Raw genomic sequence first — 24027 nt, forward strand, 5'->3', positions numbered from 1 at the left:
CCAGCCCAAACAAAACACTTATTTTCAATTAACTACCAGGCTAAAAGTGGAGTTATAGCTCAAGTGATAGAGCATTATCTTTGAGCAAAAAAGCTCAGGGATAGCATCCAAACTCTGAGTTTAAGCCCCAGGACCAGCACAAACACAAAAGAAAAGTTCCAATTGACCAGTAATAAAAGTCAGAAGTAGAGATGTGGCTCAAGAGGTAGAGCGGCAGACTTAAGAGCAAAAACTAAGGAAGAATTCATGACCCTGAGTTCAAGTACTGGAACATACCCCTCTCCAAAGATGTTAAAGTGTGTGTGTGTGTGTGTGTGTGTGTGTGTGTGTGTGTGTGTGGTGTGGTGTGGTTTGTGTGTTTCATGTATAAAATCTAAGCAGAAAAAAAATAACAAATAAGACACCAAAACAGTAACTGTGAGTTTACCTTGCCTGAGTGTTAAAGATTGGGATGAGAATTTCCCTCTCTCCATTGTAATCCTCTCTAATAGTTCCCAAATTGAACACATAGTTTAACAAAAATGAATACTAAATCTCTTCGAATATGGCTTCAGGAATCCACACACTATAAATCTCCCTATGGATTACTGAGGCTATAAGGTGATTTTTTTTTAACTAGCAAAAATGAAGGTGACAAATACAGGCTGTATTACAGAAGCAGGTACACCCACACCTCTCTGAGGGCACTGTAAATTACTTCCCCTTTCCCCAGGGCAATCACAGTGTATAACAAGCACCACACAATTGCTCCTAGCCTTTGACCCCATAATTCCACTTGGAAACAGGTCCCCAAGGAAATAACCATGAGAAAAAAAAAGAAGAAACCAAACACAATCATTTGTGTTCAAAGGCAATCATGGCAGTGCCATTTATAATCATGGGAAAAAAATGGGCGCAATCTAGATGCCCAGCCATAAAAGGGTACATAAATTCTCAAACTGACAGATTTATAGGTTATACCAACATGTTTATAAGAACTAGAATGGAAAACACAGAGCACTAGGTATTACACAAGCAATGATTACAATTCTGCAAACGACACAGAGATTAGAAGAAGGTGTGGAAGGTAAATAGCAGAATTCATTTCTTAAGGGTGTGTGTGTGTGTGTGTGTGTGTGTGCTGAGGCTTGAACTTAGGGCCTGGGTGCCATCCCTGAGCTTTTGTGATCAAGGCTCTACCATTTGAAGTACAGCTCCATTTCTGGGTGTTTCACTAGTTAATTGGAGATAAAAGTCTCACAGATATTCCTGCCCTGACTGGCTTTGAACCACCATCTCAAGATTTCAGCCTCCTGAGTAGCTAGGACTACAGGTGTGAGCCACTGACACCCAGTTCACTTCCTAAGTTTTCCTCTACATGGAAACATAATTTGTGTGTTTCTAGAAAGAGGTCAAAAGGGGGGCAAACCCCAGGTCAACTTACTTTCCACAGACAAAGATGAACAGTGGTGTTACAAGATGAAACTGGAAGTCATTGGCAAGGTACCAAGTCCAACCATTGCACTGTGGGGAGAAAGAAAGAGAGAATTCCATTTCCCTGTAGGTATCCAGTCTGCCCATCTTTCTCACCTGTCTGGATTGGGAGAAAAGGTTCCTGGGGTGTGGTGTGGACTTTATGGAAAGAGAAGTGAATTTGAGTTGGAGGTATTTCCCATTTCCCCACTTTATCCCTCTGTGGACGCAGCCTGGATGGTAGGGGTGCCTGCTGTTTTACAACTCGAGCATGCCAATGTATTTCCTCTTTTGTTTGTATGAAACTAACCATCACCAGTCTCCTAGGAGAGCTGTGGGAACTGCTCCCTATCACATCACAGGAATGTGGTGGGGGAGGGAGGCTTCTTCCCCTCGCCTGGCCCCTCCACCATCTCTAGGTGGAAAGAATGTGTTCCTGTAGAACCAGAGCCTGCCTCAGACAACACTTTGAGGAAAACTCCTCAGTTCCCACACAGGACTGACCTGGGTTCATACACGATCTACACTGTGAGAAATGAGCTCATTATCTATTTTTATTTTGTTGTCCTATATAAGGAGGTTTTCCTGTGGATAATTTTCCTGTCCCTTGGGCCCCAAGGGAGTCTAGATTCATCAAGAAATGAGTCAGCTTTGTCCTCAAAGAGACATGCTCATGATGGGGCAAGTGCCAGGCCTAAAGGTCCTGGTAAGGATCTAAGGGGAGCCTTACCTTAGAGACAAGTGGAAGCTGGCTATGGTGGTGCCTGCCTATAATTCTAACACTTGAGAGGCAGGGACAGGAGAATCAAGAGTTGAGGGTCAGCCAGATCTCCAGAGGAGGAAGAGGAAGAGGAAGAGGAGGGGGAGGAGGAGGAGGAGGAGGAGGAGGATGAAGAGGAGGAGGATGAAGAGGAGGATGAAGAGGAGGAGGAGGAGAGGAGGAGAAGGAGGAGGAGGAGGAGGAGGAGGAGGAAGAGGAGGAGGAGGAGGAGGAGGAGGAGGAGGAGGAGGAGGAGGAGGAGGAGGAGGAGAGAATGATAAGGGGAAGGGGGAGAAAGAAAGAGGAAAAGAAGGCAATTGGCTCCTGTCCTTGCAATTTATTTCTACAAATATCACCAGCCAGTCTGCCTGTGAGGAAACATCTCTGTCAGTCCCTGGGGACCCTGTCACAGACAGACCCTCACCTCCAGGCAATGGCAGTAGGGTGTCCTGCGCAAGCCACTAGAGTGACATCTTGGTAGTGAGTGGCTTTATGTCATAACTAGGGATCAACCACACTTTGGAAATTCGCTTTTTGGTCCACTTTTCAGACATGCTTTAATCAAGGCTACTTCACTATAAGGTGGTCACAACCTACACAAATTGTGTCACACCAGTTCTGCCAGGTCTGGCTTGAAACTGCACAGTGAGGTGAGGTCTGGGGGCATGGCCTGATGTGGCTGATGTGGTCTGCTGCTGTGGACATGGCCTGGTGGGCGTGGTCTTGTGCTGTGGGCATGGCCTGATGTGGTACAGATGATCTCCATACAGTGACACAAGTGTCTTTCCCATAGGGTGGCTCAGTCTGGCACAGGCACCATGAAGGGGCCGGGACAGCTGCCTGATATGCCTCAGCCGCCCCACACTGGCACTGCTGTGTGTGCCTTCTCTTTCTGCTTCATGGATATCTGCATGCACCCCAGGCAGACAGGACTTGGGTGACCAGCTGGGGACTCACCGCGTTCTGAATGGACACGAAGTTATTCAATAACAGCAGATTCGTCCACCACGCCTGCCGGCAGTTATCCCAATGGAATTTGGGGACTTCCCAGACAGGTCCCCACGGAACAAAGCAGAAGAGTGCAAGCAACAAGCACACGGAATAGAGGTGAAGGGGCTGCAGCCTGGAGAGTGGGGGTGGGTAGGCAGGAGAGAGTGACTCCACAGGGCATGTGGCACTGGAAACATCCTCTGCAGCATCATCCACAGGCAGCTTCTCCCCACCACCCTGGAACACTCCTACATTTGGGGTCCCAGGACCAGTTGCTGGTACCTATATATGCACCGGGTACTGTGCTGACTAGAAACTGTATTGATCCCAACATACACTTCAGTCACTAGAAGGTGTTTAGATAATCCTAAGACTGGAAACAGTCCATCCTACCTGGTAGCTCTGATGGCTACGTCACTGATGAGAACATGATGGCTCAGAAAAGTCAGGGTGCCTCTCTCACCATCCCCCAATCATACAGAAGCACTAAGATCAGATTCATGCTCTTCCCACAGGCAGGCCTTCCTTTCCTTCCTTCCTTCCTTCCTTCCTTCCTTCCTTCCTTCCTTCCTTCCTTCCTTCCTTCCATATATTGGCATATTGGACAGGGCTACAAAGTAATCAATGAGACTCATAGAATGCAAACCAGCACAGCACAGTGCAAATGGAATGTAAGCCACATCTTGCCACCAATTGACATTATATGGCAGCCTCATTTTAAACATAGAGAAATAGGTACAATTAATGTGTGGACCAGGGTTTAAACTCAGGACTACCAGCACTAGATTGGCTTTCTTGCTCTTAGCTAATGCTCTGCCGCTTGAGCCATGCCTCCAGTCTGGTATTTTGCTGGCTGACTGGATATAAGAGTCTCACAGGCTTTCCTGCCCTTAGGATTACAGACATGAGCCCCTAGTGTCTGGCTGCTTGCATTCGGTTTTATTTTTCTCATTGCCATTCATACTCGGATTCATATTAACTTGCAGCCACACTGATTCTCCCGCAGAAGACAAGGAAATTGACAGCTCCTCAAGGAACCTGCTTCCTATCTGCTGAGCAATCCATAGCACTTATCTTAATGGGATCCAAACCAGTATAAACTGGCAAAAACCAATCCCATTTAAGGAAGAAAAGTATTTCCTCACATTTGTTTTTCATTGAGAATTCTTTCAAGAGTAAGTAAGGGGCCAGTGACTCATGCCTATAGTCTTAGCAATTTAGGAAGTTGAGATTGGAGGATTGAGTTTCAAAGCCAATCCAGGAAGGAAAGTCCATGAGACTTATCTCCACTAAAATGCTGGAAGTGGAGCTGTGGCTCAAGTGATAGAGTAAAAAAATCTCAGGACAGCACTCAGGCTCTGAGTTCAAGCCCCAAGACTGGCACCAAAACAATTTTTAAACACTGAAAAATAATAATAATAATAAATTATTCAATAGCAATAAAGAACTGAGAAATTATACACAAGTACACCTACCTTATGAGGCGGCTGACAAAGTATCTGAGTATGACCTTAAGGGTTATTCCTGTTGCTGAATTCTGAGACATCTTTAGAAATGACCTTACACTTAACCAGCCACTAGGAGAAAGGAAAGCAGTCTCAGGCATTACTTAGCATTAATACAGGTCATTGGTTAATTGATTTGGTCTGATTCAGGACAAGCTAAGTGTTACTATAGAGGCAAAATGCCTCCAAGTCTTAAAGCTACAGTCCTTTTTTTGCCTTTTGGTTCATGCAGTATGCTCTTGACCAGTTATCTTTGTGTTTCCCTTACTATGGCTAATGGAATATCCATTATGTACAAGTTCACCAATGATTATAGATGACAAGAGACAAGGTTCTAGTCTGAAACTGTCAAAGATTTAAAGCGTTTAGCATCATGGCAGTCTGACCTATCACTTGTCAGTCAGCTGACAAGTAGCCCATCCAGCCATGGTATGGCCAAGAATACAGAATGCTCCTGAGTTTCTTGAAGGATGGAGAGTCAGAAATATTTGGCCAACAATGCCAATAGCTACCATGTTGGTCTTTTAAACTAGTAACTAGCTGGATGCCAATGGCTTACCTCTATAACTCTAGTTACTCTGGAGACTGAGGTCCTGAGGATTGTGGTTCCAAGCTAATCTAGGCACAAAAATCCACCAGACTCAGCCGGGTGTGGTAATCCTAGCTACTCAGGAGGCTGAGATCTAAGGATTGAAGGTCAAAGCCATCACAGGCACTAAAGTCCATGAGACTCTTATCTTCATTTAATGACCAGAAAACTGAAAGTGGTGCTGTGGCTCCAGGGGTAGGGGAGTAGCCTTGAGTTGAAGAGGTCAGGGACAGTGCCCAGGCCCAGAGTTCAAACCCCATGGACTACCCAAAAAAAAAAAAAACCCACTAGACTTTTATCTCCAATTAACTATTGAAAAGCCAGAAGTAGAGGTGTGACTCAAATGCTCGAATATCAGCTTCAACAACAGACACTAAGAGATAATGCCCAGGCTTTGAGTTATTTAATCATCATAATAAATTAATTATAAAAAGTAAAGAAATAACATCAAACACTTCCATTTCTAATGGACCACAGGGTTCTCCAAGGCTTTCACTAATAAGACCATTTTAATTTCTCAATTACTTCTCACTAAATTGTAGTTGAATGAACGATCAAACAAATGAACAGCCCTATGAAATGAAGACAAACGACACATTACCTAAGATCACAGAACTCTTCATCAACATCTCCCAATGTCGAATCTACGATCTAGAATGTTCAGCTAGAGGAAGCAAAGTTCCGCCTCTGGCTATAACTTGATGGTCAGCAAGTACAGGCTGAGTTTCCCAACCTTCTGACGCTAACACCCGTGGATGTTGTGAATGTGTTATGGGAGAAATGTATTTGCCTTTGCTGAGCAAGGATGAGGGTGCTAAGCCCAACGAAGGAGTCCTGGAAGGTGGGAGGATGCATTTATTCTCTGCTTTCTAGATTTTCCTTTGAAAACCAACAAGTTAGATTCATCGTAGCAGGAATGGAATTTGTGGAGACGCCAAAATGGGAGTGCTAAGAGAGGAAACAGGGCAGCCAGTCCTGGTGCTGCTTCCTCAATGTCAGGAAGCAATGGATCCAGGCCATTCTGTCTCTTCCCAGTGACACTAACCCCACCCCTGCAAGCCCAGTTGCTAAGCAGAGCCTGGCCACACTCTGGGTCTGGAGATGGACCACCAGCCTTCAAGTTCAAAAAGAGAGGCCACCAAGCAAACTAGCAGGAAACAAGCTGGGAACAAGAGAACAAATTGTAAGTTGTAATCATACTGGAAAACAGAAAACCATGCAGTGGACAGACCAGAAGCCAGCTGGAAATCCAGGAAAGGGCTTCCACACAGCCTGGCAACCAGCTGGTCTATTTATCCTTGCTCTTGCCTTCCTTCCTTCCTTCCTTCCTTCCTTCCCTTTATCATCCTTCCTTCTCTTTATCATTCTCCCTCTTTATTCTTCCCTTTTTTTTGGTTTTGGTTGTTGAGACAGAGTTTCACTATGCAGTCCAGGCTGGCCTCCAGCTCTCAGTCCTCTTGCCTCTGCCTCAAGTGCTGGGATTACAGGAATATGCTCACATACCCAGCAGCTCTTCTGATGGATAAGCAAAAGCTAAGATAACAAAACCCCAGAGGTTTGGTGTGCATGTGGCTGTCAGGGACATGGTGGTTCAGACTTTAAGTCACTTCCCCTCCCAGCATCACCATTCCTCCTCTGGAAAAACTAGAATGTCGTTGTTTCATTGGTGAAAAGTAAATTTTACCTAAGAGAATATGGACACCTTTTAAAGTTATCAAAGAAAAAGTGGGAGATGAAAAGATAGTCATAGAGGCTGACAGGGAGAAGCGGAAACAGGTGAAGAGAGAGGCCGGAAATGACTGTCTCTAGATCGGCATCAGGACTGGCCTGGCCTCCCCATCACTGTCATCCCCAGCATTCCTCACCAGGGCCCACGGTGCTTCTCTGACCTCAGAGGCCATCAGAATCACCGGAGGGCTTGTGACAGCCCAGACTCCGTCCTCGGCACAGCAAAGGTCTTCTAACTGGCTTCCGGTCTCCATTCCTGTCCAGTGACTTCCCAACCCACTAATAGTAGACTCCAAACCCTTCAGTGTGTCCACGGGGCCTCTGTGGTCTCCCCTGATCATCTTCGTGTCCCCGTCCCCCTACTTCCTCCCTCCACGAATTGAAGTACCAAGAGAGGTCAGGGCACAGAACAATGTCTGCCACACCAGCAGTCAATACCTAATGGCTGGATGACTGAACACACCATCTACTGTCACTATCTGTCTATCAAGAAAAGGGTGACACAGCAGTACAGTAGCTAAGACCATGTGTGCTGGGGCCAGAATGTCTGTGTTTTGATTATGGGCCTCACGGTCTCAACTTGTCTGTCGTTCAGTGGGGAGTATACAGTGTTTCTAGACAATGGAATATTACTTAGCTGTAAGAAGGAATGGGTTATTGATACATGTTACAATGAAGATGAACCTCAAAACAACATGCCAAAAAGCCAGGCCCAAAGCGCTCCCTCGTAGGCCATGTGTATGAATCTCCGGATTCTATACGTAAGAATTTCTAGGACAGGGAAATCCACAGAGGATGGAAACAGATCGTGGCTTCTGGGATCTGGAGAGAACAAACACCAGGGCTAATGGTCTAGTGGGCATGACATTTCTTTTTGGGGTAAAGAAAATGTTTGATACTGACAAGAAAAGGTATGTCCATTGTGAAACTCCTAAGTGCCACTGGACTTTACACTCTGGTTAATTTTATGCTATGTCAATTTCACCTGAGTTGATTATTATTGTTATTATTACTATTTTTGGTCAGTCGTGGGGATTGAACTCTGGATCTGGGCATTGTCTCTGAGCTCTTCAGCTCAAGGCTACCACCCTACCCCTTGAGCCATAGCACCTTATCCAGTTTTCTGGTGGAGATAAGAGTCTCACAAACTTTAGTGCCTGGGATGGCTTTGAACCACAATCCTCAGATCTCAGCTTCCTAAGTAGCTAGGATTATAGGTGTGAGCCACAATGCCCGGCTAATTTTTTTGACAGACCCTGGAGCTTGAACTCAGGGTCTAGGCACTGTCCTTGGGATTTCTTAAGGCATAGTGCTCTACCAATTGAGCCACAGCACCACTTCTGGCTTTTTCTATATATATATATGTGGGACCAAGGAATTGAACTCATGTCTTCATGCATGCTAGGCAAATACTCTTACCCCTACGCCAAACTTCCAGCCCCACAATTCATTTCTTTAAAAAAGAAATTAGGGGCTGGGAGTTTGGCCTAGTGGTAGAGTGCTTGAAGCATGCATAAAGACCCGGGTTCGATTCCTCGGTACCATCTACAAAGAAAAAAGCCAGAAGTGGTGCTGTGGCTCAAATGGTAGAGCTCTAGCCTTGAGAAAGTGCAAGGACAGCGCTCAGGCCCTGAGTTCAAGCCCAGGACTGGCAAGAAAAATAATAAATAAATAAATAAATAAATAAGGAATTAAACTGTTCCTACTCTACAGGGATTCCATAAGGCTTAAAAGAGCTAATCTTTAAAACTCTGCCTACTGCTTACCAAACAACTGAGAAATTTTAACTCTCAGTCACTGAAATAAACTATGGTATGAACCATCACACCACTTAATTTTTCACATTTCATTTGAGTGAGGATTGGAAACTTCATCAAGAATCTGGACCCGTCTCTGAGAAATGGAACTAAACAATTACGATCAATAGCAGCCATTTTTATCAAAGGTCCATGTCTAAAGTCCTCCTAAGTCACTTCACAATCTGAATACACTAACAGCTGATGACATAATACTATGTAGAAAGAGTTCGAAACAAAGGCTCAGGCACGTGAACAATTGAGCTTTTCTCACTAAAGTGAGAATGGCAACCTGGGACATGCACACATTCTAGAGCATATACCTGATCAGGAAAAATGTGTCCACGCCTAGATAGAATGGGCCACTCCGAGAATACAGGTACAGTGGGTTTCTAGGCACTCTGGCTTTCCACTCAAGCACATTATCTGCAACACATATTCAAAAGCATGCTCTTTAATGGTGTGCTTTTCCTCACAGGGGCCATTCGGGTAATTATAACATGTCCAGGCCACATACAGTTAGCAATACAGGCAGATGACAACAACCAGGAGCATATGCAGCACGACCCAGTGATTTCACAAACCTTAGATGACCCACCGGCCAGATATGCCCCAACCCTGCATGGCAGAAAATCATATGATTGTTTTTCCTCTCAGACAAAGCCAGAGGAACCCTGTCAACTTTGAGGGCTTAAAGAGACCCTGTCATTCACCTTGAAAGGATTGAGAGTAGGCAGAAAGGTAGTAATTGTGCCCCCCTCCCAACTGTCACTCATGAGCTCCCTGTGACTCAAGTGGTAGAGTGCCAGGCTGGAGTGAAAAAGCACCCATGCCCTGAGTTCAACCCCCAGAACTGGCATGAAGGAAAAGGAAGAAGAGGAGAAGGAAGAGGAGGAACAGCAAGAGGAGGAAGTGGGGAAGGTAAGGGAAAAGGAAAAGGAGGAGGGAAGAGAGGGAAAGGAGAGAAAGGAGGAGGAGAATGGAAGGGGTAGAGTAAGGGGGAGGGGAAGGGGAATGGAAGAAAGAGGAGGGGGAGAGGAGGAGAGGAGAAGGAAGGGGCAGGAAGAGGAGGAGAGGGAAGGGAGGAGAAAGGAAGGGAGAAGGGGGTAGGAGGAGGGGGAGGAACATTGCCAACCACCTATCCTGCAGCCTGGCATCGTCCATTCATGGTTTTCAACTCCCCTCAGCTTCTAGGTGGTGCCAGCTTGTCATACCCAATGACCCCCAGGCGGTGATCTGGCTGGTGTGTCCGGAGATGATCCAGAGGAGAGAGAGGACACGGATGCCATCCAGGGTTGGGCAAGAGCTACCCTGCATCTTCGCAGTCCAGATGGCTGGCACATTCTTCTGCCAAGAAAAGCACTGCAGAACATGATCTGTGGCTTCAAGCAACCCTGGACAAAAACAAAGTTGTTATACTCCACCCTGGAGCCAGAGCTGACCTTGGGCTTTTTTGCTCAAGGTTAGCTCTCAAGTCATAGCTCCGCTAATTTTTTTTTTGTCAATTAATTGGTGCTAAGAATCTGATGGACTTTCCTGCCCCAGCTGGCTTTGAACCACAATCCTCAGATCTCAGCCTCCTGAGTAGCGAGGATTATAGACATGAGCCACCACTGCCCAGCTTTTTACCTTTATTGTTGTGCATGTGAAAGTTGAGGTTCATTGAGGCCAAAAAATCTGACCAAGATCAGCACTCATAATCAAAGTGGGTCTAAACAGGGATCTCAGGCTGGGTCCACCATGCCAATCTGGACCTGTCCACAGGGCAGCCAAGGGCATAGTGAGGTTTGCAGTGGCATGCAGTGGAAATCACTAGGCATCTAGGATGTGGACGAGGCTGTCAGAACCATTCTGGCTATCTGAGTGCACTGCATAATCAGAACAGTGGGTTTATCTTCTGCACATACTGCGAGGCCGTAGGGACTGTCCCTTACTCGGAAGCCAGGACTTCCCATGATAGGTGGTTCAAGGGCAGGCAGAACTGTTTTCTGCTTTGGGAAGGAGCTGGTACCAGGGACCACTCATCCTTCTCAGCTCTTCCAGTGAGTATCTCTATCTTCACACAAAGGTGTTTGGCTGTTTTGCTTACTGTTATGACTATTATTGAGATTTTTATTTCAAACCCAAATGTGATCTAAAAAAAAAAAATCATTGCCATGTCTTCAACATTGGACACCTTCCCTGAAGTCATTTTGTCACATTCACATTCACTGTAATATGGTGCATTCTTTTTTCATCTTTTTCTTTCTCTTTGGAGTAAGAAAATATAATTGGAAAGACATAAAAGGAATCTACCAAAAATCATCCCATAAATTCTAAAAGTATTTGTAGGACTAGGCAATTCTTGTGTGAGATAGATAGATAGATAGACAGACAGACAGACTGATGATAGACGATGATGATGAGGATGGACAGATGATAGAGTAATAATAAGTAATCATAGATAGATGATAGACTGATAATGATGATGATGAAGAGAGACTGATACTAGATGATCATAGGTAGGTAGATAGATGATCATAAATAATAAATAGGTGATAGAACATGGAAGATAGAGGATAAACAGAGACAGAATCTGCATCTCTCTGTGTGTTATAAGTATCTAAATCTATCAATCGTCTCTCTTGCCTTTCTCCCCTTCTACACAGGCAAGTGGAAATCAAGATAATAATCTTGAAGTTCCAATAAAACATGCTTTGTGACTCATTGAAATTCATCCTCTCACTACAGATATAACTGTGCTCGACAACCTAGTTCTGAGTTATCAGATATTAATTACTTGTGTTGCAGACTCACTCCCTGGCTTCAGGTTATCTATAATTATTTACATTAGTGACACAGAATTGTCAGTGAATCCTGTGTGTATCTGTAGCTTGGCAAATGGATGCTGGGATCCTAGAAATGTTCCTGACCTAGTCTTCAAGTAGCATGACACAGTGGCTCATTGTGACACAGAAATAAAGCAGCATTTTCAGTGTCCTTGCCTTGCTTTAACACGTGGGTGCTCCACAAAGTGTGAATTGTAAGAGCAGGGCTAACATTTGGAAGCTCCTGGGTCTCCACTACTCTCCAGCTCTGAAGGGATTCCTTTCTCACTACACGCTCATTTAAGTCACCTCTCCTGGGTGGTCTGAGTTCCATTAAAATGCCTACTTTTTCCTCTGCTCCAGGATCCTGAGTGGAGAAGATGGGCCCAGCCATTCATCCATTGGCTCCTTTGCCTGTTGAGCTCCGCCTCTCTCAAAGGCAAACTCCCATAACCGGCAGAAGGGACCTCATGTACTGGCGAGGTCCTGAGAACTGAGCCCCGCTTCCTGGCAGCCACATACACAGTTCCAGCCAGAGGGAGGAAAAGGCCCAGCAAGGTGATGATCCTGTGGGGAGAAGACACTGCCCGCCTTTCCTCACACAACGCCAAAACTGAATGCACAGAGAAACCAGCCCCAGGAAAAACTGAACCGTGAAAGTATTGACATAATTAAACACTTCCCAAGTTAGTGGGGAATGACATTCTAAGAACCGAAATCATTTAAAAAATTATACCGGAAAAGAATAATGAATTTCACTGAACTTATTAGCAACATAAAAATTACCATAAACAAACCAAAAGAAACCAAAAACACTGTGCAAGATATTTGTAGTAGTGTGACTATACATGACATCCTTTGTAATGATAATAACCTTGAAAAATCAGTAAGAGTCCAACTAACACACATAGAAAAGGAAGATACAGAAAGAGTAATTAGCATGAGAAAAAAACATAAAAGAGGCAGATAAATACAGGGGGAAAACCACCTCCTCACCAATTCTGTGTGTGTGTGTGTGTGTGTGTGTGTGTGTGTGTGTGTGTACACACACATGTACTCCAGCACTGGGCTTACACTCAGAGCCTGGGCTCTGTCCCTTCAGTTTTTAACTCTTTTGAGCCCACTGATCCGACTTGAACCACGATCCTCAGATCTCAGCATCCTGAGCAGGTAGGATTATAAACATGAGCTACTGGCAACTGGCCATAACCAGATTTTTTTTTTCAGGTGGAATTTAAACCAACCTATTTACCCAGCACACTAATGTCAGTGTCTACAAATGTGAGTCTCTAGGTGCTGGGAAAATGCTGGATGAAGCGGATGTGAGTGTTCCCACTGGAGTAGTATAAATGAATTATTCAAGACATCAACATCAGGTGACTCAGTCACTGTGCCTAGCACGTCTATCTAATTTGTCCTTAAGAAACAGTCCAAATGCATCGGAGAGGTAGGGAGTACAGTCGCTGCAGTGTGTGTTGGAGAGGCCATGCTTCCAGTTCAAGCACGTAACCATCACTGAGGACATTCTACATCTCCCAGCAGTCCTGACACCCCATCGTGTTTGGGTGTGATATGCCTTCGTTTATTCTCCCTAGCAACTTCTTGTTTAAAGTAAGTGATGATCATTGAGTGCTACTGGCTGATGCCTGTAGTACTAGCTGCTCAGAAGACTGAGATCTGAGGGTCATAGTTCAAACTCAGCTTGTGTAGAAAAGTACCTGACTTATCTCCAATTAACCACCATAAAGCCAGAAGTGGAGCTGTGACTCAAGTGATACAGCATGAGCCTTGCACATAAAAAGCATTCAGGCCTTGGAATTCAAGCCTCAGTATCTGCATACACACCAAAAGAAAGAAAGAAATAAGCCAGTAATTGATAATGTCCTGTGATTCAGTCCTCTCGGGTTGCTGTAACGCACTGCCATACATTGAGTGGCTTGTCAACTCCATTTCTGACATTTGTGTATTTTGGGGAAGCACAAGATCAAGGCACCAGCTGATTAGGGTCTTGTGAAGGGTCTTTCTGGTACACAGAACTGTCTAGCTGATTTCATGTTGAAAGAAGGGGCAGGGAACTCCCCAAGTTGACAGATAGTACTGATGAACAGACAGCAGGCATCCGGATACCTCAGATATCCATACTCACAGACACATGGTAGCAAACACATCCAGCGGGAACATTCTGGAAGCACATGTGGCCATGCTCTCAACAGATGAGGAGGAGGCATTCATTATAAAGAGGGACAGGGAAGGAGCCAAGAAGGAAGTGTTTCTGAACTTTAAAATATCTATCAAAAGAAAACAAAAGAGATGGATTAGCATTTTAGTGGGTGATAATGCCTTACATTTTTTTCAGATGCTTTCCTACCTCTTACTTGAAAATCAAACCAGGCCATGAGAAAGGAAAGCTGACGTTTCACACAGACAGTCCGACATCGCAGTAAGTAAAACAAACCTCAGGCTGACAATGTATTTCAAAATATTGCATTTATGGTAAACGTTTAGACCCTCAACGTCACCTGCTCAGTATACTCACATATGCTTTTCAGTGAGTTAGACGTTACAAGGAATCAAGAGACGATTTAAAGCGTGCAGGTGTTAAGTCAGGCGTCCATGGCTCGTGCCTGTAATCCTTGCTACTCAGGAGTGTGAGATCTAAGAACTGAGGTTCAAACAGAAAGCTTTTAGGACCCTTACCATTAATTACTCAACAAAAAGCCAGAAGTGGTAGATCACCAGCCATGAGCAGACAAAGCAAAGGGACAGTGCCGAGGTCCTCAGTTCAAGTCCTAATAGTAGCATAAAACAAAAGGGGAGGCAGGTATATGCTTCCTCTGAACATGAGGATGCTGAATGTATCTGCTTTGTAGATAAGGAGGGGAAGGAGAGCACAAAGGGCCTGCAGAGAGATGGGAGTCCAGATGGGACCTAGGCTTTACAATCCTGCAAGTCCGCAAGTTACATTGCATACAGAGGCCAGACCCTGGATATGGCTCAATCCGCATCAAAGAGTGGGGACAGGGCATGTCATACAGCAACAACGCTAACAGCGAAGAGCAAAAAATCTACCATTTAAGTGCCTACTAGATATAAAGCAGGGGTCCTGCATTACTTCTAATCTTTTTTCCAAGTCTACAATAACTATTATTGCAGACAAGAAAATGCAGTACCAAATAAATTCATGAAGTTACAGATTCTGTAGTTCTGAGTCCTGGGTCCGCCCCTTCCTGATGTGATCTTGAGAAAGTTACTTAATGGCTCCATAACCGCAATTAGTATCTTCCCTTCCCCCCCTCCCAAAAAAAAACCCTCAGCAAAATAGAGATGATAGTCATATCTACTTCATATAAGGGTTGTTAGAACTAAATAATACAATAATTGAAAATATGTAAAACAAGACCTGGCAAACAGTAAGAACTTCATAAGTGCTGGTCGTTTCTCATACTGCAGATTTAGATTCAAGAGGTTGGTTTGCTGTTTGACCCTAGGCAAGTCACTTAAACTCTCTGGTTCCTCTAGCCTCATCTGTGTGATCAGGAACGGTCAGCTGGACACAAGTGTATTCAAATGTCCCTTCCACCCCCAACACCCATGAATGTGGAGCCTGAGGGCTTCTGAAACTGCCCAATGGGCTGCTCAAAAGTTGCATAGTGTGTGGTTAATTCTGATTATTCATTGTAATGTGTTAAGAATAGAAACAAAAAGTCATTTGTAGGTCCCAGCACTGAGGCCTGGAGCACAGTGGACTGTGACAGCAAATTGGTACTCACGCAATTCCACATGCTCAGAATGCAGGGTCCCCTCAGCAACTTCCAGCTAGGATCTGCATTCCCCACATACACTCTACCGCAGGGGAAAGCCCAGCCAGCTGGCACACAGCCCTTCCCCTTGTAAGTTTAAGTCCTGCTCTGAAAGGAATCAAACGTGGAATAGCTCTGGGGTCTTATTGGGATTTTAGTGTTTTGTTTCCTCCTGGGACTCTAGGTCATGTGGTTCTTGTCCAAAAGTTTGCCGACCCATGTTAACTAAGAAGGTGGGCCTGCAGTATATCCTCCCATGTAGTTTGGGATGCCAGATGTACGCCACTGAGCTCAGCAATGGGTTGAGAAAAGCAAATCCTAAACTTTTCTGCCTGGTCCAACCTCCAACTCCAATTCTCCCAATCTCAGCCTCCCAAATAAATATCCAGGATTGCAGACAGGAGACCACATCTATCTTGTTGTCCCCCTTTATTTATGTAGTAGACATTGGAGGCCAGGGGAAACCCCAAACCAAGATGTAAAAGCTTTAGAATTTATTTGCACTGTTGCAAAAAGTATGTTTAATTTTATTTAACTTCCTACCTATTTGCAACAAAAGGGAGCAGGTAACAAGATGAAGAAGGAAATGAAAATCAATATGCCTAGGACCTTAGATTAGACCCTCCTCGCCTTCCATTGTTTGGAAAGTGTACCTTTTCATACACGTGGCTCCTCATTGCCCAAGAAGAACAGGCTGATCTCAGCTTGGAAATGTGCCCAGCGCACTTTCTGTGTCTGAACTGGAAGCTGCCTCCCTGGCACTGGGGCTGGTGGTAAAGCAAGCCACAACACATAGACGGGGCCACACTCCATTCCCATGCCCATAACAGAAGCCAAAGGATGTGGGAGAAACCAGAAAGCCATGCCCTCCCTCTGATGTCAGCGTGACACCCCTTCAGATATGTCCCAGGCTCATGGCTACACACTAATGTTTCTAGCTCCACCCAGGTCTGTAACCGGAGCCATTGTGTAGTTTAGAAGAGATCTGAAAACCTCCAGATTGTTTCTGCCCCCCACCATGAGCAAGAACAGTATTAGCAACTTTATGAGAAGTGGAGGGGGGGCGTTGCATGTGTGTGTATGTGGGTGGGCCTGTGTGTGCTTGTATGCATGTCTGTGAGTGGATATGAATATACGTGCAATTTGTGAATGTATGAATGTGTGTAAGTATGTGTTCATGGGTGTATTTGTGTGTGCTTGTGCACATGTATATAAGTCCTGGGGCTTGAACTCAGGGACTGGGCACTGTCCCTTAGCCTTTCAGCTCAACGTTACTGCCTTGCCCCTTGAGCCACAGCACCACTGTTTTTCTAGTGGTTAATTATAGAGATAAGAGTCTCACAGACTGCAGTGCCCAGACTGGTTTTGAACCATGATCCTCAGATCTCAGCCTCCAGAGTAGCTAGGATTACAGGTGTAAGTCACTGTGCCTAGCTTCTCTGAGCTTCTATTGCTTAAGGCTAACACTCTACCACTTGAGCCACAGCACCACTTCTGCCTTTTTCTGCTTATGTGGTACTGAAGAATTGAACCCAGGGCTTCATGCATGCTAGACAAGCATCCCCAGCCACATCCTCAGCCCCCTGTGTGTTTGTTATGATAGTATACAAATGTATACATATGTCTGTGCCTATGAGTATTTGTGCATATATGAATGTGTGTGTGAGAGAGGCTATTATGTACACATGTGAGAAAGCATTGCCTGAGCTTTGGCCTCCAAATATTCGGCTCTGTTCCTACACAGGCAAGGCCTGGGGCAATTGTCTAGGGGAGGCCTCTGCAGGATCTCCCTGTCCAGTTTCTGCCCTTCCCACTCCCTCCCCACATCCACTCCTACAGCATCAGGTGCCTCCCTCGTGGGCCTGTGCACAATCTCAGATCTACCTTACCAAGTCCTCAGAAATGGACTCAGACCCATGCAGGGCAGGGATCCAGGAGTCCTGGGTATTCACGGTGTGGACCAGAAGAGGAGGGGCCGTGTCCCACTGGTGCTACAGACCTGGGCCCAGGAGGATGGTCAGAGGAGGGTGTAAAGAATGAGACCCTAATCTTCTTGCTTCACTCTAAGGGCAATGCTGAGGGGGGGGGGGGTCACCCGTCCTTCCTCCTGATCAATCACTATTCTTTTTTTTTTTTTTTTTGCCAGTCCTGGGCTTGAGCTCAGGGCCTGAGCACTGTCCTTGGACTTTCTCAAGGCTAGAGCTCTACCCCTTGAGCCTCAGCACCACTTCTGGCTTTTTTCTATGTATGTGGTACCAAGGAATCAAACCCGGGTCTTCATGCATGCTAGGCAAGCACTTTAACCACTAGGCCAAACTCCCGGCCCCTCAATCACTATTCTTAATGTACTAGGTTATTTCTCTTCTCTTCTTTTGCCCTCATGGTTAATCTCATATTGTTACTGTATCTTGTATATACATTTATTTGTTTATTTGAAATAGGAAAGGGAAGCGGGGAAAACAAGATGATTGGGAAGGGGTGGGGGGGAGGGAAGCAGGGACTAAAACATGAGAAGGAGTATCAATGTGCGAGAAATAATGTACCTACTACCTGACAAACGTAACTGTAACCCCTCTATTCATTTCCCCGACAATTAAAGGGAAAAAAGGTCCCCCCCCCAAAAAGAGTCAATAGGTGGGCACCCATTACCACACATGCTTATGATCCCAACACTTGAAAGGCTAGAGCAGGAGGACTGTGGACTCAAGGCCACCCTGAGCTACAGAAGGAGAACCTATCCCCAAAATGAAGTAACATTTCCTCAGGAAAGAAGGGAATGAATCGTGTAGACCTAGGCTCCAACTTTCCAAAAGCAACTCAGCAGGGAGACTCCCTCCTCCACAGACACCACCATCGTCCACTGAGGAAGCCCTGGGGCTGACAACGGGCCCTAAGCCCTCCAGGACAGCCTCTCTGTGGGCCGGCCTCACCCCAGACTCTAAATTCCAACTCAGTCAATAAAACCCACAGGCCGTCCATGCACACCGAGCCTCGAGTACAGTCCCACGCCCCAGGGCTACGAAGGGGAATAGAAACCCTTCGCTGGAAACTACCGCCTTCTTCTTCCACCTTTTTCTTCACATAAGGCTTCCCACGGCCTCTCTGGACAGTCCCCCTTGTCCCCCTCCCACCCCTGCAGTTCTCTTTCCCCACATTCCCCACAGGTCTGGGATTCTGTGCTCTCTACAAGTGCTCAACGTGAGGTTGACCATTCTTCTCCTGATCGTGTGTGGTGGGCTCGATAGGAGATGTCCCTCTCAGGCTTATGTGTTGAATGCTTGGTCCCCAGCTGGTGGTGCTACCTTGGGAGGTTCTGTAAACTGTATGAGATGTGGCCTAGCTGGAGGAAGTAGGGTCATGATTTGGGAAGTTATTCCTTCTCCTGGATCCTGTTTCACTCTGTGCTTCCTGTCCACCATGAGGTGAACAGCCTCCTCTTCCACGTTCCCGCTGCCATGAGGTTCTGCCCAACCAGCCCAACCATGGACTGACCTGCCTGAAACCACAGGCCAGAATCCTTCCTCCCTTAAGAGGTTCGTCATAGAGGCACAGTACCATCTAATGCGACCGAGCTCCTCCCAATGCCCAACATACTTTCTTGCCTGTATTGTAGCTTTCCTGGGATCGGCAATGTTCCATGGTTTTGGCTCCCTGACACACAGTGGGATGTCTCAGACAAAAGCCAGATATAAAACTGCTCAATAAATGCTTCCTGAATTAAACAGAACAGAAAATTACATTCTGTGAAATGTTCTGGGATTCCTTTTGAATCTGGAACAGTCCAAAAGGCCCTCCTGTGGGTAATTCAACAGGCGGCTGTTAAAATAACTCCAGTTTGTCAATGGGCACAGGGGAATCTGTAAAGAAAAAGCCCAGGGGAAAACCGTCTTGTGCAGGGCCAGCTCTGCTCTTCACTATGAAGCTAGGAAATTATAGTTATTAGAGAAGCAATGAAGTCAGCCTTTACAGGGTGCAGGAAAAAGGGCAGGTTAAAGCTGACTTTAAATAACTACTAAACATTGTTTCTAAGTGGCTCATAACTCAGTGCTTTTGGTCAGAGGACAGTGTAATCACCATAAAGCACTATAAAATTTCTCACAGGACAGAGTGAGCTGAATGGAAATCTGTATCCCTTCAATTTTGGCTATGGGCCAAATTTGTCACTTAGGGCTGATAGCAGCTACTTCTTTTTTAACTCTTGTGAGATATGGTGAGCTGCAGAGTAACTAGCCTCACAGTTGAACTTCAGCCAGGTACTTCCAAGTGTTTCAAGTTCAGGGCCCAGGATTAAGTAGCTATGTGTACCATCTTGCCAACTCTCTCCTGTGTCTAGGAAAATTCAAACAATTGATCCAGATCAGGAAGGTTGCTATTATGTAGTAAATGTAGTGGGTTGAATTATGTCCCTTCTCACAAAGGTTCAACTCCTAATTCCTGGTACATGTAAATGTTGACTTATTTAGAAATAGAGTCAATGTAAATATAATCAAGTTAATATAACATCATATGACCCTAAGTCCTATGTGAATGGTCTGGGTTTTGTTGTTGTTGTGTTTTTGCTTTTGTTTTGTACCTGTCCTGGGGCTTGAACTTAGGGTCTGGGTGCTGTTCCTGAGCCTTTCAGCTCAAGGCTAGTGCAGTATCACTTGAGCCATCACTCCACTTTTTGTTGGTTAGAGACAAGAGTCTCCCAGACTTTCCTGCTCATTCTGCAATCGTTGATCTCAGCTACAATTACCAAAATGTATGAATCTGAATTTTTAAGGAAATAGTCTAATCAGGTTACATAATCATCATATCCAAGTTTGAGCTAGATTCTCCACAATAGAGTATTCCTTTTAAAAAAAAAATCTTAGTAGGCAGTGTAAGTCTGCCAGGCAAAAGCATTGTGTGGAGCTTTGCTGTAGCTTCTGGCCACATGCATTCCATTCTACCTACCCAGGGCCTCTCCCCCTGCAGTACCACGAGCGTCTGCTTTGCCTGTCTTACTCTAGATGAACAGCATCAGTGCCCAGAGCAGATGTCTGGCCTTGCTGAGCTGGTTGTCCCCACATTTATAGATGAGTCATTGCCAATCCTATCAAAAAGAGTTAAGAGCAGGCTGACAAATTCCTTCCAGATGAAATCATTCCCTCCCCACTCCTAAGACAAGCACTCTAATTCCACCTCTGCCTCTGTGCAGCACTAAATCCCATCAATACCTGCCCTGGTCAGCTCTGCTCACCCTAACTGGCACCTCCCCAAACCTTCTGCTCCCTCTAGAGGATCTTCTGGATTCTCTCTAAATATGACCTCAAAGTATCAGTTTATCAACAATTGCTCAGATGTTCTACTTCATTCTATGTCAATTGTGACTAGTAAAACTTAGTATTAACCAGAAAATAAAAAGAATAATTGGTATTCTCTTACATACGATTATGTGTTAGACTTAGAGTCATCTACTGACCTGAAATGCTGATTCTAGAACCACTGTATACTTGTTTCTAGGATATTTGTGCCTTATCCAACAAAAGCTAACATTTGAAATTGTATCCATGACAATTCTTTTTTCCTGTGTTGGGAATGGACTCAAGACCTCACACATAAAAGGCTCTAGCCAGGCATGGTGGCTCACACCTGTAATCCTAGCTACTCCAGAGGCTGAAATCTGAGAATTGAGGTTCAGAGCCAACCCTGGCACAAAAACCTTGACACTCTTATCCCTAATTAACCACTAGAAAACTGGAAGTGGGTCTGTGGCTATTGTTGGGCCTGTGGCATGCTCCAGGGATAGGGCGGTAGCCTTGAGCTGAATTGCTCAGAAATAGTACCCAGGTCCAGAGTTCAAGCACCATGACCTACAAAAAAAAAAAAAAAAAAAAGACTTGCTTTGCCACAAAGCTACACCTCCAAGTTCTTGGTGGTTTGGTTTTGGTTTTTGTGTTTATTTGCCTGTTTGTTTTGGAAGATCATTTACTTTTTAAAAGCCATACCACATTGATCATAATAACCAGTGTCGTATGCATGATAATGGCTTTTCTCTTCGATTTTTCTATACACTGAAATATTTCAGTAGGGCCAAGAATATTAGAGAATAAAGATCCTGTATGAAAACAGACATTAGTTACTTCAGTGTTCTCATTCGAAGAGTTCAATTAAGTCCCTGAAGAATCAGTGACATTCTGTTATGTAAGTAGAAGTTTTAAAATAATCAGAAGGACAAAGCATGCGCTGTTTTTTCTTGGTGTTTATTATCTTCTACTTTTGGTTTTGTTCTACTAGTGTAGTGCCTAAGCCCTGAGTTCAAGCCCCACAACTGACAAAAACAAATACTAGGCTAAAAACATTCTACCTTCAAATCACTAGGATTATTGTAGTTGGGAAACAATGTAATTATATCAAAACTAGCTTCAGCCAGGCTCCAAAAGTTCCTCCATATAATCCTATCTATTTAGGAAGTTGAGATCTGAGGATCCGGGTTCAAAGCCAGCCTCGATAGGCAAATTCAAGAGATTCTTAGGTCTAATTAACTAACAAAAAGGCATTACTGGAGGCCTGGTTCAAGTGATAGAACATCAGCCTTGAACTGAAAAGCTGATGAGAACTTGAGGCCCTATTTCAAGACTCAGTACCATCACACTCACACACACAAGCTGCAATATCAACACTTTAATCATGGTCAATTCTTAATCCTGTGTTATTGGATTCGTTCTTATTAAGGAGACCATAATAAATACAAAAGACACTATTGGTGAAGAGAATTTTAGGCATTAAAGCTCTTGCTGAACTAAGATCTTGCATACCAAGATAAGAAGAGATTATAGAGCACCTGGATGGCAGAGCCCGCCCCCCACTGAGCAGGGGAAGAGACCTGAGTGAGCGCAATGAAGTAATTTTCTTCAGGATCATACAATTGACACCAGGCTCAAATGCTGGGTTCTTAGTGCTAATCCACTTCAACTCGCTGGCCTCACACAATCCAAGTTCCAAATGGCCTTCTGTTGCAGCCAGGTGCCAAACACATGGGCCAGAACAGAGAACACACAATATAGAAACCAGATACCACCCACCTCCTGTCTCTAGGCCTGCTCGGGGAAGCTGTGGGCGAGGGAATTATCTTTAAACTTTATTACATCGTTTCACTTCCAATCTCTTCAATATTGTCTTTGCTACCTTTCTTGCCTACTCCATTACTATCCCAGCTCCTCGGTTTCTGAGCCCACCCCACCAAAAACAAAACAAATAAACAACAACAACAAAACCCTTCATGATTCTCAGGATAAAAGGTTGCCCTTCCCAGCTCTAAGCAGTTGGGAGTTTTCAGTCTTTAGTCAGAGACCAGACATAGCCTTTGCTGTGTATTCTTCTGCACCTACCAAGCTGAGACATTGTCGACACATCCTCTTCTGCACAGGAATCTGGAACACACACACCCACAGTATATCCAGCTCCATCCTAGAAACACAATGCACAGTGCTCTTTAGTTTTAGTGACTAGCATGGAGGCATGGTCCATTCAAAGCAAGATCTCCTCTACCTGACCCACAGGAAGTAGATGGGGGTAGGAGGAAAAAGGGTGGGGGGAAAATGATCGCTCACTTCTGAAGATATGGATTCCATGTCAACATGGAGCCAAGTTGTCATCTTAACGTAGCAGGGACGCTGTGTATCGAGTGCAGATTTTATTTATAAACTGAGCTCATAATTAGAATGCATGTCCCAATGAAGATAAAATCAAACTACAAATAACATTTCTGGCATAGTTCTTCTAAAATATGTTACAGGATTGTGTAGGCCTGACCTTTTGTTCTGATATTAAAACCAAAATGTGGTTTGAAAATAACTTTCTAGACAGTGATTAAACCCTCAAGCAAGACAAATGAGGTGAGGTGGTTATCACCATCTCTGTGGTTGCCCACTGTAAGTGTTTTATGGAATTAATATTGGAGAGCTTGCATTTCTTATTGCTGTTTCAGACAATTGTTTTTTGGTGACTAGTGATGCAATTTTCTTATGGTCATATGGGATACACAGAAAAATTTCTCTTGTATTTAGTAAGAGATTGTGCTCATATTAGATTGTGTGTGTGTGTGTGTGTGTGTGTGTGTGTGTGTGAGAGAGAGAGAGAGAGAGAGAGAGAGAGAGTATGTGTGTATTTTCTGGGCAGCAACAAAAGGGTTGACATAAAATAGCCCTACAGGCTGGGCACCCCTGGCTCATGCCTGTAATCCCAGCTACTCAGGAGGCTGAGATTTGAGGATTGAGGATTGAGGATTAAGGTTCAAAGCCAGCCCAGGCACTAAATAATATGAGACTCATCTCCAGTTAACAAATAGAAAGTGGGAAGTGGGACTGAGGTTCAAGGGGTAGGGCAGTAGCTTTGAGCTGAAGAGCTCAGGGACAGTGCCCAGGCCCAGAGTTCAATCCCCATGACTGCCCCCCTTGCCAAAAAAAAAAAAAAAACCCGAAGTGCAGGGATAGCACCCAGACCTGAGTTCAAGTCCCACAACTGAAAAAAAAAAACCCAACACCTTTTCAATGTTGACCAACCAATTCAGTAACATGTCCATAAAGATACAGTTCACCTGCTAGAAGGGCCCTCTGCTTCGTGTTTAGAGTTCT

At 44.8% G+C, this 24027-nt stretch overlaps 1 protein-coding gene across 1 annotated transcript in view; it reads right to left on the reverse strand.

Annotated features, from left to right (window-relative positions):
• LOC150049633 (O-acyltransferase like protein-like) overlaps positions 1-23049 on the reverse strand; it is a 31268-nt gene extending 8219 nt beyond the window's left edge. Inside the window, exons 1-9 of the mRNA XM_090353017.1 lie at positions 23005-23049; positions 22783-22861; positions 13774-13915; positions 11974-12194; positions 10035-10214; positions 9144-9246; positions 4678-4779; positions 3170-3335; positions 1424-1503 (exon numbers count right to left, since the gene is read on the reverse strand). Coding sequence (XP_090209143.1) covers positions 1424-1503; positions 3170-3335; positions 4678-4779; positions 9144-9246; positions 10035-10214; positions 11974-12194; positions 13774-13915; positions 22783-22861; positions 23005-23049 — 1118 coding nt within the window. The remainder of the gene's footprint in view (positions 1-1423; positions 1504-3169; positions 3336-4677; positions 4780-9143; positions 9247-10034; positions 10215-11973; positions 12195-13773; positions 13916-22782; positions 22862-23004) is intronic.
• Positions 23050-24027: the final 978 nt, after the last annotated feature.

This window comes from Megascapheus bottae, chromosome 19, assembly GCF_031878675.1.
Source record: "Megascapheus bottae isolate mThoBot1 chromosome 19, mThoBot2.hap1, whole genome shotgun sequence".
Lineage (NCBI taxonomy): Eukaryota > Metazoa > Chordata > Mammalia > Rodentia > Geomyidae > Megascapheus > Megascapheus bottae.